This window comes from Westerdykella ornata, assembly GCF_010094085.1.
Source record: "Westerdykella ornata strain CBS 379.55 unplaced genomic scaffold EI97scaffold_38, whole genome shotgun sequence".
Lineage (NCBI taxonomy): Eukaryota > Fungi > Ascomycota > Dothideomycetes > Pleosporales > Sporormiaceae > Westerdykella > Westerdykella ornata.
Window position 1 is genome coordinate 65,707 of NW_022986888.1, and position 18,539 is coordinate 84,245.

At 51.3% G+C, this 18,539-nt stretch overlaps 7 protein-coding genes across 7 annotated transcripts in view; 4 read left to right on the forward strand and 3 right to left on the reverse strand.

The window, feature by feature from the left end:
- The first annotated feature begins 81 nt into the window (after positions 1-81).
- On the forward strand, positions 82-2,405 carry EI97DRAFT_504218 (ubiquitin carboxyl-terminal hydrolase 2). The gene is made up of 5 exons (XM_033802815.1): positions 82-391; positions 450-703; positions 755-844; positions 897-1,228; positions 1,284-2,405. Exons 1-5 carry the CDS (start codon positions 300-302, stop codon positions 2,076-2,078), a joined length of 1,563 nt encoding a protein of 520 aa, XP_033649973.1. The 5' UTR covers positions 82-299; the 3' UTR covers positions 2,079-2,405.
- EI97DRAFT_209930 (uncharacterized protein) lies at positions 2,356-4,114 on the reverse strand. The gene is made up of 4 exons (XM_033793761.1): positions 4,110-4,114; positions 3,717-4,058; positions 3,125-3,637; positions 2,356-3,077 (listed from the first exon to the last, which is right to left on the reverse strand). The coding sequence occupies exons 2-4, from the start codon at positions 3,926-3,928 to the stop codon at positions 2,633-2,635; spliced, it is 1,170 nt and encodes a 389-aa protein (XP_033649974.1). The 5' UTR covers positions 3,929-4,058; positions 4,110-4,114; the 3' UTR covers positions 2,356-2,632.
- Positions 4,115-4,482: 368 nt separating this feature from the next.
- EI97DRAFT_426355 (uncharacterized protein) lies at positions 4,483-7,809 on the forward strand (the record flags this gene model as incomplete). The annotated part of the gene is made up of 1 exon (XM_033797188.1): positions 4,483-7,809. The coding sequence occupies exon 1, from the start codon at positions 4,543-4,545 to the stop codon at positions 7,807-7,809; it is 3,267 nt and encodes a 1,088-aa protein (XP_033649975.1). The 5' UTR covers positions 4,483-4,542.
- A 600-nt stretch (positions 7,810-8,409) lies between these two features.
- Positions 8,410-8,927, forward strand: EI97DRAFT_426358 (uncharacterized protein; the record flags this gene model as incomplete). The annotated part of the gene is made up of 1 exon (XM_033797189.1): positions 8,410-8,927. One exon carries the CDS (start codon positions 8,410-8,412, stop codon positions 8,857-8,859), a length of 450 nt encoding a protein of 149 aa, XP_033649976.1. The 3' UTR covers positions 8,860-8,927.
- Positions 8,928-12,117: 3,190 nt separating this feature from the next.
- Positions 12,118-14,177, forward strand: EI97DRAFT_453033 (uncharacterized protein; the record flags this gene model as incomplete). Its single annotated transcript, XM_033800437.1, has 2 exons — positions 12,118-12,516; positions 12,567-14,177. The coding sequence occupies 2 exons, from the start codon at positions 12,118-12,120 to the stop codon at positions 14,175-14,177; spliced, it is 2,010 nt and encodes a 669-aa protein (XP_033649977.1).
- Positions 14,178-14,847: 670 nt separating this feature from the next.
- Positions 14,848-15,820, reverse strand: EI97DRAFT_453034 (uncharacterized protein; the record flags this gene model as incomplete). Its single annotated transcript, XM_033800438.1, has 3 exons — positions 14,848-15,086; positions 15,144-15,695; positions 15,748-15,820. 3 exons carry the CDS (start codon positions 15,818-15,820, stop codon positions 14,848-14,850), a joined length of 864 nt encoding a protein of 287 aa, XP_033649978.1.
- A 2,513-nt stretch (positions 15,821-18,333) lies between these two features.
- The window catches only part of EI97DRAFT_470403 (uncharacterized protein), a 2,552-nt gene continuing 2,346 nt past the window's right edge, over positions 18,334-18,539 (reverse strand). Inside the window, exon 3 of the mRNA XM_033801765.1 lies at positions 18,334-18,539. Coding sequence (XP_033649979.1) covers positions 18,424-18,539 — 116 coding nt within the window. The 3' untranslated portion in view covers positions 18,334-18,423.

Genomic DNA, 18,539 nt, shown 5'->3' on the forward strand with positions numbered 1-18,539 from the left:
TGTACTAGTATGGCCCGGGGTCAATCGATCCTTATCGATAAACCCGTGGCGCTCGTCCGAACTTGACCTTCTCGGTTGGGAGTTCATCAGCTCCGAGAATAGTCCACCTTCATATTCACCTTCGCCTTGACGCTTCAAATACATCACCGCCCCTCCCGCGGGAAACCATCATATCCCCCGGTGAGCGCCGGTCGCTTCCACCGCGTCCCGTTGTCCCTCCCTCCCGTCCCTCCTTTCCCGCTCGCCATGTAGACATCGCCTACACCACAACGTCCACCCTCAACCCTTCTCCCTTCACCATGACCGACATCATGGCCGGCTCCTCGAAGCCGGCCCTCGCCTCCCCCAAGATCATGAAGAATTCCAAAGGCACTATCATTCCAACAAGCCAGTACGTCAACTCTGGTAACCTTTCAGGGTGTCTGGTGAGAGCCTAATACCGCTTCCAGAGTTGCCCACGTGCAGTATGGCTGCGAGCACATAGAACTGCTGCTGAGCAACGCCCGCGCCGCGACGCTCAAGCAGTACCGCATGCTTCTCCAGAAGATCTTTCACGAACCCAGCATCATCACTCAGACGTACAAATCGGGCGCTGGTTCGCCCATCGTCTCCCTTCGACCCCTCTATCTATGCCTCCAATGTCCCCTCATCGCTACCGAAGCCGAAAGGGACGAACATGTCGATACCAAGGGACACATCTTTTGTGGGTCACGGAGGCTTGTGCACGATTGCTTGCGCTGACGCCGTGTGATAGCCGCCGAATCACGACAAGGGCACATCTACTGTGGACATTGCCAGGACTTCATCTATGACCCTGAAATGGAGGAGAGACGGGTTCATAAGGGTGCCTCACGCTTGTTCTTCTCATGAAAAGTGCTCGGCTAACTTTCATCTAGGGAAGAAACGAAAATATGAGGACACAATCAGCCCTGAAGACCATAAGCTCATCGTTAGCCACACTACATTCTCTCCCTGTCGGGCGATTGGCCTCCGTGGGCTTTACAACATGGGACAGACTTGCTTCATGAGCGTCGTGTTGCAAACCCTCATCCACAACCCCTTCATCCGAAACTTCTACCTTGGGGAGGGCCACAAGAAAGAAGACTGCGGCAAGGAGGGATGTGTCAGTTGTGCCCTGGACGAGATGCTCCAAGAATTCCACACAAGCGAGAAGACGGAAGGCTTTGGAGCGGTCAACATGCTCATGGGCAGTTGGCTAGCAGGCGAAGTGAGTGCATCTCTACAGCGTGGAAAATACCACTGGGCCTAATGTGTTCCTCTAGGCTCTGGCCGGATATAACCAGCAAGATGCCCATGAATATATGCAGTTCATGCTCAACACGCTCCACCTGCAAAACGACGGCTCTCACGACGTCGACTGCAACTGCATCATCCACAAGGTTTTCTCTGGCAAACTCTGTAGCACAGTCACATGTGACAAGTGCAAAAACACAAACACAGCCGTCGATCCCTACATGGACCTAAGCCTGGACGTGCGTAACAAGCCTAAGAAGCGAAAGGTCGAGCCTGGGGCCGTAGAAGATGCACCGTTGGACCTCCGCGACTGCCTCGAGCGCTTCACCAGCAGGGAGAAATTGTCCGCCGAGGACTACACTTGCTCCAGCTGCCAGGACCGCCAAAGCGCGACCAAGCAGCTCAGCATTCAGCGCCTCCCGCTATGCTTAGCCATACATCTCAAACGCTTCGAACACACCAAGGCCACATCCGCCAAAATCGAAACCAAGCTCAGCTTCCCCATGACCCTCAATCTCTACCCTTACACAACACAGGGCAAATCAACGAATCCAGTGCCTTCCTCACCCTCCACCTCACCGTTCCCCGAACCCAATCCCAACATGAACATCAACAACCCCTCCAACGCCCTCCTGTACCACCTCTCCAGCGTGATTGTCCACAAGGGCAAGATCGATAGCGGACATTATGTCAGTTATTCGAAGGAAGGGGGCGAGTGGTTCATGTTCGATGATAGTAAGGTAATTAAGGTGGGAGAGAAGGATGTGTTGGCTGCGGAAGCGTATCTGCTGTTCTACATCGTGGGTGATGGGTTGGATATTTAGGTGGCGGGTGTCGGTGGAGGGGGAGTGTGTAGAGATGGTTGGTATTCAAGCAGAGGTAGAGTCGACGGGGACGGAGACGGCGAACCTCATGAGGTTCGTTCATGTACAAAGATACAGACTCAGAGTCAGTCTCGCGGTCAGCTATGAAGTTGGACTGCAGAGTTGGGAGACATTGCTGTTGGTGTTTTCTAATCCCACTACGGGAATAATAACAGTATTATCTCAGTGCACCTTTCCAAATTCAACTGGACAGCCAGGGATATATTGGAGTAGGTGATCTAGCCTGAAGGGAAATGCAGGGGGTTATGCACTCGGACGTGAAGAGAGGCAGTCGTGGGAGCTCAAGCTAGAGCTTCATTTAACCTACTTTTACATAGCTAAACCAGCTAGGAGTAGGAAGACTAAATCGACCCAACCCGCGTTGCCCTTACCGCAGATACGAGGAGTAGTTGAGCTGGAAGATCTCCCATTTCTTCATGCCCAGTTCTTCATACCCATTTCTTCATGCCCATTTCTTCATGCCCATTTCTTCATGCCCATTTCTTCATGCACCCCTAGACCAACGATCTCAGCATCTCTCCCACATCCCGCTGCTTCCCCACCCTAACCTTCCTCTTCTTCCTCGCACCCGCGCCTCCATCTCGCTCCTCATGCCTATCCGCCTCGCTTCCCTCCACCACATCTTTCCCTCTCTCGACGATCCTCCTGGAAAACCACACACTAGGGTCACCCCGAAGTCCAGCAACCGCCGTCGTCTCAGAGTCAGTCGTAGGTTGACCATAGATGGGGGGCGGTTCATGCAGGTCTATTTGGTGCGCGTAATGCACGGTGATTAGCGTCTCGCCAGTGACGGCGAGGGGTTTCTGGTCCAGAGCGGGGATCGCGGCATAGTCATAGAGAGCGGTCATCTTGGAGCGGATGGGGAGGTTGAGGCGGATCAGGGTGAGTTCGGGCTGGTCGTCTTCCTCATTGGTCGAATGCCATTCATCTAGGGGAGACCTATACTTCATGAGACCCGTTATTTACCCTTGCAGCAACACACGTACTTGTTCGTATACAACGTCTTCCACGCTTCCAAGTCCAGCGGCGTTTCGCCAATCTGTAGTTTCCGACCGGGGGATCTCAGATTAACCAGATTTAGTGCTGGGAAGTTCGTCGCCGCGTGCATCAACGTCCCGATACTGATCCCATCTCCCCTGATCATCAGTACCCTCAACCTCTTGAACGCCTCACTCTCCTTCACAGCTCTTCCCCAGGACCAAATCATCTTGTCCCTGACCGGCAGAGGCGGGAGCGGAGACAGTCTTACGGAGAACTGCAGATTCAGGACGGCGAGATTGCGAAGGTCCAGCAGGGAGATTAGATTCTCGGTTTCCATGATGGCATTGTGGACCCAGAGCATGGTGAGGTGTTGGAGGGGTATTTGCGATAGTGGGAGAGTGATTGCTGGGACTGAGGGTCTTGGGGACGGTTTGCGTATGTTGAGATGGCAGGCTTGGGAGACGGAGTTGGTGTAGACTTGGCGGAAGAGGCTCCATGTTCGCGGGGTTAGGGTATCGCTGGGAGTGTCATTGGCTTGCTGCCGGGAGTCTATGCTCCAACCAGAAGAAAGGAAACTACAGTGAATGTTGTGCTTACGTTTCTTTAAGCTCGTTGTAAATGATACGAGCAATCCACCAAGGCACTTCGGCAAAAGTTTCGGGGAGGAAATAGTCAATGTTCCAAACGCAGACGCGGAGGGCTGTTTTCAAGAGGGACGAGGTTCCGTTGCGGTTTCGATGATATTTGGGGTTGGGCCTCTTGCCTGTGCAGACGTCTATGGGGGATATGGACGGGGGATTGGATGACATGTCTGCTGATGATCAAGGGGACTTAGATAAGTAGAGACCAGATTTTGGTTTTCTTTTCTTAATGCCCTGGAGGGGTTGTGGGTCTTTTACAACAAAGCCAGATAAGGGTTGACATCGAGATCTGGTTGGTCTAGCAGGAAGTAAGCTCTGAAAATGTACAGGACTATCAGTTTTGCCTTACAGAGAGTACTCCTATCCAGTCAACAGGATATGGGAGACTCGAGGTACCATTGTTGCTCAAGCCTTGTCTGCTGCATAAACGACAAATTGTAAATCGCTCTAGTTACTTACTGTAACCTTGTTAAGTCCACATAGCAGCCCCTACAGCGTGCGTTGACAAAAATTCCTTCTGAAGAACAACCAAGCAGGATATTCATACGCGGCGGTTATGTGCGTCACTCTCCCCCTCACAGATGAGGTTGTCCGTTCACTGTGGCTGAAAATGTGGCTAGCGCGGGTGGTTGCCCCGCACAACCACCACATCAACATCGCGTCCTGTCGCGTCCGTGCCATGTGGCTTCAGCTCCCCAGTTTTTGAATTCATCAACTCACCACACACCGTCCCGCCCCGACACTTGCCTTGATCCCTATCCTATACCGGTGAAAACAGCACGATGCGCCGGTACGCAGACGCGACCCCGTGTCCGGCGCCCAGCCTATCCCTCCACAGCAATCGTTATACCGAATATGGCCACCGATCATCTATATATGCGCCGACATATGCTATAGAGGATACGACAGCAAATCTAGACTACACTACGGAGCTGGGAGCGAACCCTAGACATGCAAAGCCAAGGAGAGCCATGCGCGCATCGCGCAGGACGAACTTCGATCCCGCTCTGGATATATTCGAAGATGTGGCCCAGGAAGAAGAGAAGCAGGAACAACTGCAAAAGGCCGAAATAAAGCGAAGGAGCCGTGCATCCATATTGCCCAGGATCGGAGCAGAAAGCAGAGGCACAATTCTCGCGCACCCAGCCCAGAAGATACCAACTGCTGCAGCGGCAGCGCCAAAAGCACAGCTGACGAAGCCACATCGGCGGCGCGTCTCGGAGTTGCTGCTGGACAGGGAAGAAGCAGTGGGCAATGCTACAGTCCAATTACGGGAAGATATCTTGGAGAAGAAGGAGCTGAAGAAGCAGGGCCCTAGGAAGGATCCCCGCCGAAGGACCATCTATGTTCCATCCGAAGATACCACTATCATGACCATACATCCAGGGCAACCTACGCAGAGGGCTAGGAACCCCAGGATGAGATCGCCAAACTTTGGACTGGACCTTGTAACTTTGTCAGAAGAGGAGCCAGAGGATCTGGTCTCTGCACTGAAGAAGGAGAAGAAGACGTCGCGCAAGTCCCTGGCAGCTCCACCAAAGCGGGGGCCACTTCGAGAGGTAAAGAGACCACCGCAGGCGGCACCGTTCCTGGAGGATGCCTTTGGGTCAGGGCCTGGAAAGGAAAATGTACCCCCAGGATTCCTGGAGATTGACCTCAATTTTACCAAGAAGGACGGGAAACCGGCGTTGAAACCATCGAGAGTCCATTTTAATACTTCGAAATCAGCGCAGACCGCCCAGGGCAAATCCAAGTCTGATGCTGCTCAGAAGCGACTGCGATCTCAGAACAGCTATGACGGGTCGCCTGCTAAGTCCATCAAGTCCAAGGTCAACAGTACAGCCTCGACGAAATCATCTACGATTCCACCCGCAAAACCTTCCTCAAGAAGAACTCTACCAGGAAAGGTGCAGATGCATAATCCATCGTCATCCTCCCCGTTCCATCCGGACGGATCTCCGCCCTCTGCTTTGCGCCGAAGAAAAGACAGAAGCGAACCATCGACGGAGATATCGATGCTCCATATAGTCGGGCAGCCTCAACCTGTTCGTGAGAAGTACCCCATATTGGCAGAAGACCTGGTTCGACCCGAACTGTACGAAGATCACTGGCTCACGTATCAAGAGGTCGCTATGACCCAATTGCTTAATTCGGTGTTCAACTCTGCTCACGCCATTCATGAGAACGGTTTCTCGGATCAAGATCTCCGCCTAAAGATGTTAGCGATCTATCAGGACCCCGCCACAGTGCTTTTGCACAAGCGTCTGCAAGCCTCCTTGACCTGTGGCGCTCTGAGCCTACCGAAAGATCTCCTGGGACAGACGCTACGGATCAAAGACGACCTGGGGATGCGCAAGAAGTATCTGAACCTTTGGGTAAAAACATATGATCTTTTTGCTCTACGTGCCGCGGCAGAGGCTATTGTGGGACGGAAAATTGCGGTTCCATCAAGGCTTTCCAGTGGATCAACGAGTTCCGAGGATGGTTCGCGCCAGACACGAGCGGAACGTAGAGCCATCGAAGCTTTCCTGGAAACCTTCTTCATCCGCAACGAAGATGCCACACGGGTCAAAAGTGGTGCTGGGAGTATCGCGAACATCACGCGCGGTGATCACCATGGTGATGAAGTCGGGTCCCCAGGCTGGGCATGGCGACGCACCATGCTGCGGAGTCTCATGTTGGTCCTTCTCCTGGATAAGGCAAAGATTCAGGGCGCCATAACTGATTGCCTCTTCCAAACCACGTCGCCTCACAAGACTTCTGAGCAAGTGCTGCACGCTTTGGGGGCAATGCTTCTGCCGTCAGTGGGAGATATCACGCGGCCGCTTGGCCACTTCAACTACAGAGTTGAACATGCCCAGTACCCTCTGGAGGAGTACAACTATCACATCGAGAATATTGCCATCGATCTTCGTGACGGGGTGATGGTCACCCGTCTTGTTGAGCTGCTGCTCTATTCGCCCACAGCAATTAGCGATCGCGGCGACGAGACCGTCACCATCACAATGCCGTCAGGCGAGCTTCTGACGAGCACCTTTAATCTCAATCAAAGGGAAAGCTGGATCTTGTCGCAGCATCTGAAGTATCCTAGTATCGGCCGTCCGCAAAAGCTCTACAATGTGCAAGTTGCATTATCTGCGCTAGTGGGAGTCCGTGGCATCCCAACTCAAGCCATTGAGGGCATCAAGCCTGAAGATATCGTCGACGGGCATCGTGAGAAGACTTTGAGCCTGCTCTGGGCTGTAGTGGGGAAGTGCGGTCTCAGCACCCTTGTTGACTGGTCGCAGCTCGTCAAGGAAATTGACCGTTTCCGTGAGAGCTGGTACAGCAAGCGCGACAACTACGAGCAAAGGGATCTGGACTCGGATGACGATGAAGAGGCTACGATCCAACTGCAAGGCCTGGAGTACCACAAGCGACTTTTGCTGTCCTGGTCGCGGAGCATTGCTCGGCTACACGGCTTGCGCGTCTCCAACCTCACTACTTCATTTTCGGATCCACGCGTCCTAGAAAGCATCGTTGACACCTACCTGCCTTCTTCCCTATCAACAGGAGATGGCACAGCGCAACTCCCGCTAGCAGCCAAGCTCAGAGCGACAGGCTGCTCGTCGTCCTTCGTCGCGCTCTTCACGCCGCAGCACCACAAGAATAAGACGATCCCATCCCGTGACTTTACTCTCATCACCCTCGCGTTCCTCGCCTCACGCCTCCTCCCTCTTTCGATTACTCACCGCGCCGCATCCGTCATCCAAAGAGCGTACCGTCGCCGTCTCGGGCGACAGACGGCGCACAAGCGCGTTGTGCTCATGCGGCTTGCGTATGCATGCGCCGACGTGGCGCGGAAGAGGGAGAAGGTCGTGTGTGCGGCGATGACGTTGCAGAGGCGGTGGAGACAGGTGTTGGCGGATCGGAAGAAGAGGCTTGAGCGGGAGGTGACGCTGTTTCAGGCGGCTGCGAGGGGATGGGCGCTCAGGAGGTGGGCGAGGCGGGTTACGGGCGGAAGGGTGGGAGGGAAGGAGAAGGTTAGGAGGGTGAGGGGAGGGTGGTAGTTGGAGTGATGGGCTTGGACAATTGCCAGTTTGGACGTTTTGTTTTTGATGCTGTTTGAAACTTGTTCTGGGGCATTCTCGAGATTGACCAGCGTCACGAATTACGAATTTCGACTTCTATTCTTCCCTTACTGGTCCGCTTCTCAGTCATGTACATGCTTCGTAATATGGAGAGATTAGTCGCTGCAATGGATTTTGCTCCTCTTGATGTTTCTCAGTAGGAAGTTAGACGCGAAGCATCATTGTCCGTTCTCTGTGTGCCTTGAAGGGTTCCCACAACAACGGATCAGGCACATGTCAATCTCACATGTCAACAATCTCACATGTCGGCAATCTCATATGTCGTCAATTCTTACATGTCATCATTTCATTCATCTTGCCCGTCATTGTACTAAAGTGTAGCTTTTAATTCTGCTGGTTAGTGGCACTAGAGGGGCCTGTGTGGAGCCATATTTTTGAAGTAATGATCTCAGTCCGTCTTGGCGGCTGAGGTATAAAGCCTTCCCCAAGCCCCATAGAGTTGAATGGCGTTTCCAGGTTAGGAGACAGCGATATCCCATTCGTCTTCTTCAGCCCTTATCTCCACAGTCATTATATAACATGGCGATCAAATATGTCTCTCGAATTCATGCTATGGGCATTGTGGTCAGGAACCCTACCTGGCAGACAGACCGATTTCAAGGCCTTTCCGAAGTCAGACCTAGAAGGGGAGACACTTCCCCTAGCCCCGACACGATCTACTTCGTGATTCCAACACCCGCGATGATTGATGGGGATAATATGAAGGCAGTTTCTGCTGCTGTCCGCTTCCGCACTGGCAGCAGTACCCGAGTCACGGAATTCACGGTCACTCACAACTCGTTGGTGATAATTCATAAGACTGGACTCAGCTTAAGCCACTCATCTATGGCGGTTCACGACGAGACTGTCCCCGGTGGCGTGCCGGTCCAACATTCAGTTCTCCTCGAGGTGAAGGTTGACTTCACCGGAAGCGGACCAGACGATTTCATTGAACTCGCCTACGCCGAGGTCAGCTTTGACAATATCTAGGGGTGGCACAGATGGATGGATCATCCTGAGCATGTCACCTCACTCGCTTCACAGGAGGAACGATCGGGAATCAGAACGGATGTGGATGGGGCATGGCTTCCTTTGCAAAAACAGTCCAGTTGTGGAGTTTTTTAGGATTTCGACAAAATCCTCCTCCGTTTATCAACGAATATGGTGAATTATGTAAAAAGTCTACTACGCGGCGCGAGATTGCTGTCATTTTCAGGTGCAGGTGTCCCAGTTTCGGGCTGATGGTCCGTTTCTAGGCCACCACCCGCTCCCATTATGAAGCCCATGCTCCCCGTCCTACATATGGAGCTCTGGTGTGCTTTACTAGATCAATTCTTCTTTAATTTATAGTTGAAATGGCAGAAAGGCAAAAGCGCGACACAATATTTCCTGGAAGCGATCAAGGGACTGGTGACCGTGAAGTGTCTAAACCCGTCAATAGCAAACACGATACTACCAGTCCCAGGGTTACCCAGGCCTCTGTCAAACAGGTTCATAAACATCTAATTAACCCATTGTCAGTATAGACGTACGCGTTTTGTTTTTGATGGTGTTTTGATGCTTGTTCCGTGGCGTTTCTAACATTGGCCTGCGTCACGAATTACGAATTTAAACCTTTATTCTTCCCTTACTGGTCCACTTCTCAGTCATGTACGGAGGTGTTGCCATTAACGTGTTCTATTAGTTAGTGGGACAACGTATCAAAGTTAATCGCACCCTTCTGTCGATAGCGGGACAACAACGGATTCAAATAAGCTAGAAGTTGAGACATCTTCAGCTACAAGTGCACTGGCGTCTATTATAACCTTGTATATAGCATTTTACTACTAAAGATTTTATATTTTACCTTAGAATATCTGCTAAGCTATACTAATAGAGGGGTGCCCCCCTCCTTCTATTGTTGCAACTAGCGATAACGTGTTCCACCACTCAACCGATCATACCACTCAACCGAACACCTCACCAAGATCATGACGTGTCTCTTAACGATTGTTCTACAACTACACAAAATATTACTATAAAGCCACTGTAGGAGCTTCTTCAGATATTCCTACATTGACGCCTTGTATGGCCTTGAATATGATAGTTCGTACACGTTGGTGGTTCCCGCTGGTGTACAGGAGGAGCCTCACCCTGATCACCTATGTGCCCACTATTTTTAATCCTATCTACTAGAAACTGGCCCTGCTGTGCCTGTAGAACACCTCCCTATGCAATATACCGTCGGCGATGCTGTAGCTTCTGTCTTCGACGGTGATTTGCTGTACGAAGCTCTGAATTCTCCTTTGCAAGTAAGACAGCTGAATGCATCACCATCTAGCATCCCTTAATAAGTTAATTAACTGCTCGGCTAGTTGGGCTCTGCGATTAGTGCTGGATGAGGCCTCGTACAAGTCAAGCCTGCTGCTCTAGCTGGGCAACAGTGTGAGGTGTCTCAGATGTCTATGGAAGCGCTGCTCCACTAGAGGTGCCTGGTGGAGACGGTGTCTTGGTAACTGTAAGGGATGATAATACATGCTGGGGATTGTATGGCACTAGCCCAGTAGTTAGAAATCCACTCTGTATGTTCTGCTCTATAAAGACAGCTTGCTGTACACCTGTATATAGCTATAGAAAGTCCTCCTTGTCGATATGGTAGACTCTTTGGTGTGCAAGCCTTTGCACCTCTTGACTGTACAAGCGCTTTAGAGGCGAGAAACAACTCATATCGAGTGGCTGGAGGAGGTGCGACGTGTGTGCTGGCATACAGAGTGTAATAATATTGTTCCATGTACAGTATTGGTCGAACTCCGGTGTCGTATGGCTACTGTGGCCATCGAGTATGAGCAACCTATAGGCCCCAGTTGTTCGAGCCTTTATATGCATGTTGAAGTGCTTTAACCACTCATAACCTAGCTCATCAGTTGTCCAGCCATTGTCGCTCACCATGACTACCCAGTCTGCAGGTAGATTGTGATACCAGCTTGATTGGTGGATCTTTCCTGCCAAGATGATGAAGGGTGGGATAGCCCAACCAGCCATATTAATTCTCTCAATTGTTGTAATCTACTCTCGATTGCCTGGTTGTATAGAGACTGCTCGGCCTACTATATCAGAGCTTGTGATGACTTTTGACGTTGCAGCGACCCCCATCATAAATCCAGTCTTATCAAAATTGTAGATATCTTCATCTAATATGCCGTACGTCTGGCATGTCTCCTCTACACATCTAAACCATGCATTTATTGTAGTTGGATCCTCACATTTTGCTTGTTGTGAGTGGAACCTATGGTTCCACTTTGTCTATAGCTCTGGCTGAGTGTTGATAAAGCGGTATACCCAGTTCTTGCCTACAGAGGGTGGTGTAGTGTTCAGATCGTGCACAGCAAGTAAAGCATTGGCCATATGATGTACGTCAATTATATGTGGTGAAAACTCGTGTTGATCAAGATCTAGTATCTACTTTACTAGAACCTCCTCCTCTGTAGATTGTAGCTTCCGTTTCTTCGCGTTTATCGTGGCCTTTGGTAGGGCACCGTTGACGCGACCGTGCAGGGTTGATAGGGGCACGTCGTACAGTCGTGCAGCTTCTCAGGAGCTTGAAACATGTTTTTTTCTGAATCGTCTGTATCGAAAGAGCGAGTCTGCCTTCTTTTTGGAGTTGCTGGGTGTTCTGTGTTGACATAGTGGTGAATTAATTAAGAGACGCGTCGCGATCTTGGTAGGGTGTTGGGTTGAGTGGTGTGATCGGTTGAGTGGTGGAACACGTTATGTAGTTTAGTTTACATAGCAGTTCTAACGGCTAAGCCACCGCACGCCACATGTGCTACGTCATCATGTAACCGAAGGTGGCTTGGCGCACCTAGCCAAACTTGTTCAGGCACTATGTTTCCATTCGCTTATGCATCCCCAAGTACTTTGTACTCGCCTCACCAAGCATCCCCCAACACCACCATCGATAGGAGACGATCCTTCTTTATTACGCAGTGCGAAGACTACGGTAGAGGCGACCGGCTTGAGACGCAATCAGGATCTCCAGACGGTCCTTTCAACCCCTACCGCCTCTAGATGGCCAGCGATCGCAACGACCTCTCTGAGAAGACAAACGACGGCCCTGTCGCACACCAGCGTGATGGCGACGCAAACCGCAACACTGTCGCCGACAATACACCATCGCCTCCGCATCCACTAGTCCCGCCTCCGCTCGATACTGTGGCTGCGGGTGAGGGAGCTACTACCACAAAGCCCAGGCTACCACTACTCGTTCGCATGAAGAATGGATCAATACGTTTTGGAAAGCATACGAAAAATGCTTTGTTTCACAGCTGGGTCAACATACTGTTAGTATTCGTGCCTATCGGCATCGCTTCGAAACCAGCACATCTCTCGCCAGAGATCATCTTCTCCATGAACGCTATTGCAATTATTCCTTTAGCTGGGTTGCTCGCGCACGCTACCGAAGCAGTTGCAGCAAGGCTTGGAGACACCTTGGGGGCATTGCTCAACGTCTCTTTTGGAAATGCTGTAGAGCTTATCCTATTCATCATTCTGTTGGCTGGCAACCAGATTCGGGTTGTCCAGGCTGCGCTGCTTGGTTCAATTCTAGCAAATCTGCTTTTGATTCTAGGAATGGCCTTCGTTGCTGGTGGTCTACGCTACCAAGAGCAGGTATGTCAAATTCGGAAGGCCTTCTAATTGATTATTACTAACATAGACAGATCTATAACAGCTCCGTCACCCAGATGAGCGCTTGCATGCTTAGTTTAGCTGTCATGAGTCTGCTACTACCAACCGCATTCCATGCGGCTTTCTTAAGCTATTCTAAGGCTGACCAGCAGACCCTTTACGTCAGTCGAGGCACGAGCGTGGTGTTGCTGATCGTCTACGTCTTGTATCTCTTATTTCAGCTCAAGAGCCACAGCTATTTATATGCTAGTACACCTCAGCACATAATTGACGAGGAGTCACACCCAGGCGTGCTCGCGGGTGTCCTCGACCCCTCCCACTCGTCCGATTCGTCTTCAGACTCGAGCAGCATCGACAGCGATAGCACAACCGGGTCCGATACTACCGCAAAGCGTATCAAACGCGTATTCAAGCATCGCAAGCGCCGTATGTCCGGCGCTACCTTCAAAGACACGCCCTCAGCACCTCCAGTCACAAGCTCACCTTCGGCTGAGCATCTTAGGACCCGATTTAACTGGCAGCGGAATGGCTCTGCCCACGATCACACGATCCATTCTAACACCCTGTCCCGACGTAACTCGTTTCTGAACGCTTCCATGAGCGGAGACGAGACGGACACCAATGATGGCCACGTTCCTGTTGTCCGTGACTTTGAGGCCGATTCATCCCGCTCGCCACCCAAGGGCAAGAAGCGGAAGTCAAACCACAAGAGGAAAACCCGAAAGCATGGCGATCAGCAAGCAGAGGACGAGGAAGCCGCACCAGGTCCATCTTCTCGCCAGCCAGAGCCCTCGCCCAAAGTTGCTTTCGCTGACGAGGTTCAGCAGCCTGCATCTGCCTCGCCAGCTAGACGAGCGTTTGCACTCAAGCCAGCCCTGCCAGCTTTTCTGTCCAATAACGTTTTCAACAATCCTCAGAACCTACCTCCTCCAACTGGTGTGCCGGCCCTAAGTAATGTTCGTATGGCTGGACCGAGAACGGTGCATCGGACAATGTCTTTACCTGAGCGTACCAGCCGCGTGCCTTCTCAGTTGAGCTGGAAGAACAACAATAACAGTCGACCCGAGCTTTTGCACAACGATTCCCCAGCTTTGACTACAGTTACTCACGAGTCCGTAAAAGAGGAGGAGCCTCAAGTCATGTCCCGTACTGCTGCCGTTATGATGCTACTTATTACTACGGGCTTGGTCGCTGTCTGCGCTGACTTTATGAGCGATGCTATCGAGCCTATGGTAGAGAAGACTGGTATCAGTCAGGCATTCATCGGACTTATCATCCTACCTATCGTTGGTAATGCTGCAGAGCATGTCACAGCCGTAACGGTTGCCGCAAAGAATAAAATGGATCTTGCCATCGGTGTTGCAGTTGGCTCGTCTATTCAGATCGCCATCTTTATCACCCCTTTCATTGTCATCCTCGGTTGGATCTTAGCCAAGGATATGTCGCTATACTTCAACATCTTCGAGACGGTCGCACTCTTCGTCACTGCCTTTGTGGTCAACTTCTTGGTTCTCGACGGGAGGAGCAACTATTTAGAGGGAAGCCTGTTGATCGCGGCATATGTCATCATTGCTCTGGCTTCTTTCTTCTACCCGGAAGGCTGCGATGCTTCTCAGATCGGCGGCCAGGAGGGTACTTGCTAAGCATTGAGGATGGTCATGTCCTCGCTCGGCTAAGCAGGTCGCGGCAGTAATGGAATAGAGAAGGGATTCAATACGATCACTTGAATCCAGCGGCCTTTGTAGTTATAAATTCCCAGTGCGTCGACGGTCGACGTGACTTTCACCTCCACACCCCTCACTCAGCTCCGAACAATGGTCACAGAACTGCAAGAAGGCCTCCGAGAGCAAGTCATAGCTTTTTCAGGACTCAAGCATCAACGCCGGTTCAACACCGTCGCCCTTCGTATTGGACAACGGACTCATGTCTAAGCAATTGCAGATGTACTACGCATCCGCGGCGCAAGTCCCACCGCCGGGGCGTCACAAGAAAGGACCGAGGGTGTTTGGTAACTTGACAAGGTTTCCGTACGAACTCCAACTTGGTGATACGAGTGATGTGAGTGGTTTGGCGACATTCCCAAGTTCGAGCAAGTTGGTTGGATGGTATGGCCAAGTATCCTCAGAGGACTTACTTATAACTGCTCAATCGACAACTACCCAGAAACAAATGACACACGGTTCAGTTCTCCCTTCACCATACGAAGCTCTAATACTAGCCATGGGCCCTGAAATCCCCTTTGCATGGGGAGGCCTCAAAGCAGAACATACATACATAAGTCTCAAGTCCTCCATGGACCCAGGGCTCTTAGTCTCAGTCGTCGTACGCCTCCTCGAGCTCTTCTTCATACTCCTCCTGCGCCTCGATCAACTCCTCGCGCCGCTCTTCCAAGCTCTCGCGGTCGCTGCTTGAGATTGAATCACCGTCTTCATCGTGGGTGGGAACTGGAGGTGGAGGAGCAAAGGCCGGCTCTTCAGTGGGCATCGGATTCGGGGCAGCTACGAGGACGGCGGCAGGGGCCGCGTAGTGTCTTTCGTCGTCGGAGTCCTCGGCTGGGAAGGCGTAAGATACAGAGAAAAAAAAGGGGCGATATCAGATGGTGGTCATACTCAATTCATGGCCAATCAAGGCACCAGCAGCCAAACCTCCAACTCCCGCTGCGGCAACCATGCCATATCCAGGGCCCTTGTCCTTCTTCTTCTTATCCTTGTGCTCTTTGTCGTGCGAATCTCCATGTCCGTGACTATGAGAGTCTCCATGGCCGTAACCGTGAGAGTCTCCATGGCCATAACTATGAGAGTCTCCATGGCCGTGACTACGAGAGTCCCCCTGACCACCATAACCGTACTGCGGGACACCATATGGTGCTGGGGCTCCAGGAGGGGGGCCAAAAGGACCGGGCGGCGCAGGTGAGGCCGCAGGAGGATTCCATTGACTGCGACCTGTGGCTTGTTCAACGTAATACCAGCGCTGGCTATTTTGATCCCACTGGGCGATCCAGCCTGGAGGCAATGGAGGAGCCGCACCATATGGCGCAGGAGGACCCGTCGGCGGGGGGTGGGTGCCGTAACCACCGTGCGGATATGGAGGATATGACTGGGGTTCTTGGGTTGAATAATATGAGTCCGACGCCCCACGTTCGTCGAGGTGTTTGGAGGGTTCTAGCTGTGGTTCAGAAAAAGCATTGTTGCATGAGAGAAACACAGACCGTACCGTTCTTATTGGGCTTGTGCTTGTCGTCGTCGTCGTCCAAAAGTTCCTTCATCTTCTTTTTTAGGAAGTCCATGATTGCTGTTGTGGTTGCAGTTGTTGACGTCTGGAGTCAACCAGGTCGAATGCTTGAAGAAGTGAAGGGAAGGGAAGAGCTCGGGAAGTCAGAAGCTTAAAAGTAAAAAGAAGGGTCGTTCAGTATGGCCGACAAGATGGGGAATATATATATGGATGTACACATCGGGCTTGTCCTACCTATTTGAGGTAGTCGCTTACGCGTGCCGCCAAGACTCGTGCGGCTAGTGTCATTCATTATTGGACCTCGGGACGGGTTCCTGGCTAGACTAGACTTAGTCCTATTGATCTGTACCAATCAAGACCGTGGAGCGGATCTTATTGGTGGATTTGTGTCAGATGGTAAGCCAGTTTATGGACATCCCATCTGGGACTGGAGAGGAGGACTGGGAGAAACTGTCTGTACCAGTGTCAGATGGTAAGCCAGTTTATGGACATCCTATCTGGGACTGGAGAGGAGGACTGGGAGAAGTTGTCTGTACCGGTGCTGTCTGAGGACATGTGGCTAGTGATTCTGCAGTGGCTAGTGCTCTGCGCAGCCTTGGTGCCCAGAGAAGGAACATCAAAACCGGTATCAGGCCCCAGCCTCACACACACACACACACCTGAATACAATCAGTCAACCCATCTTCAATCAATCTTTCTGCCACCGTGACATCTTCAGATATCATCAAATCTGACAACCAGTACTGTCTGAGGACATGTGGCTAGTGATTCTGCAGTGGCTAGTGCCCTGCGCAGCCTTGGTGCCCAGAGAAGGAACATCAAAACCGGTGTCAGGCCCCAGCCTCACACACAAGCACATACCTGAATACAATCAGTCAACCCATCTTTATTCAATCTTTTTGTCACCGTGACATCTTCAGATACCATCAAATCTGACAATTTGACACAGGTTTATTAGGGAAATCGCGGGCGTAGTCGCACCATGAAACCAAAAAGAGACCGCCCCTGAGAATTACACCACAGTAATGACCGTACGCAACTTCTTTGCCCCCCATCTGGGGCCAATAATAGTTATTTATGTTAACCTTTGACACCGTAATATTTCACACCCCTCTATGCTCAGTGAGATAAGTTCTATGCTTCTCTTTGCCGTCAGGCCACTGGTACTGCTAATATAACACTAGTTGCTGAAGCTTTGTATCTTCGTCCTCATCTGAATCGCTGGTATCATCCTCTTTGAGAGGTATGACCCAATAGTTGATGCAAAATGCGCCCTGAATGATGTTCCGCTTTTTATCATGCCTGATACGAAAAAATTGGGCCTCAGCCTTCAGCGGGAGGGCCAAGCTCGTAATTGGCGCTCTCCTAAAGATTCACTCGCTTGATCAGCTCATGGCCGTATCTGGTGAACCAGGGGCCGTCGCTGAACGTATCTCGAAGGAAACTTGCCATACCTATGTAGCATCTGTGCTATTATAAATGAGTCCAGTCTTGTAATTAGTCAACTTCAAACAAAGCGAGGGCGAGAGCTGGCTACATTAACTTCACTCGGTCTCGGGCTTCTAGCGTGTAAGCTTCCTACTCATTCCATTAGTGCCGAGTTTCGCAAATGAACGATAGTACCTTACCTCAAACGCCATTGTGAGTGTTCTTACGAACATAGCACGTCTTGTGAGTCTCTTCTCGAATTCAACAACAGACCTACTCACGCTTGCGGAAGTCAAGACTTACGGAAACACGTGCACTATCCTCGTCTGGTTGAACCACTAACGAGTTAAAGCTTGGTTCGACAGGTTGACTTCGAACTCCCGAGTCATCGATATCTCGTCCCTAGTTAGAAAGAGTAATTGTACAGGGAAAGCAACTCACCATAATAAAGAACTCTCGTCCTATCCAACCCCACATGGGTCTTACTCTTATCGTCGCTATCGGAAGAGGTATGATAACTATCGTATTCAGAGGACGCTGACGGATGCGATCTTCCTGTATTTCCCCTTGGCTTCCTGGTCAGGAAAGCGCCCAAGGTATCTATTTAGATCTTTTTGGACGTGCCGGCCGCGAACTATACTGCCTACTAGTCCGCTCGGGGTTTTGATGGTAATGTCCCTCGATATGGGTAGTCTCCGCTGTCCAACCACGGTTGGCACGCGGCCAAAATCTCCAGTGGCTGCGACCACCGGTGCCTCTCTCGATATCTCCGTCTTCTTCTTCTGTAACCACGATCTCATTATCATTTGTCTGCGACTGATGGGTAGGAGGCGGTAGCGGAGGAGGCGGAGGTGGATTCTCTTCGTCGCAAGCTTTTTGCTTGCTGTTCGCATTTTCTTGTACGATATTACTTTCCTCTACCGCCCATGACTTAATCCTTCCCCTCTACGTCCTGATGAAGCATTTGAGTCTGAGTCCGAAGAAGCAGATGGCGCGACGTATTCAAGTGTCGAGGCGTGACGCGGTAGGTGCTAGGTAGGAGGAGGCGAACCGTCTCTGTATTGCTGCATAGTAGCCTCTGTCGCTTCCTTTTCTGTAGTATGTGCCATATTCAAAGGCGAGTAAAGGCGCGTATACTAGCTCTGTGTTATTATTGCCTAGCAACCTGCAAGTGTACGTTTACATAGAAGTACGTCCCCTATATCTTTACTACATAGTTAAATGCCTTCTTTATATCTGCTCCTCTAGCAGCGGCACTACTGCCTCGTTCCCTGCTACAGCTGCCCAGTGCAGCACCGTCCGCCCAGCAATGTCCTTCGCCTTGACATCTGCTCCTTTGTCTACTA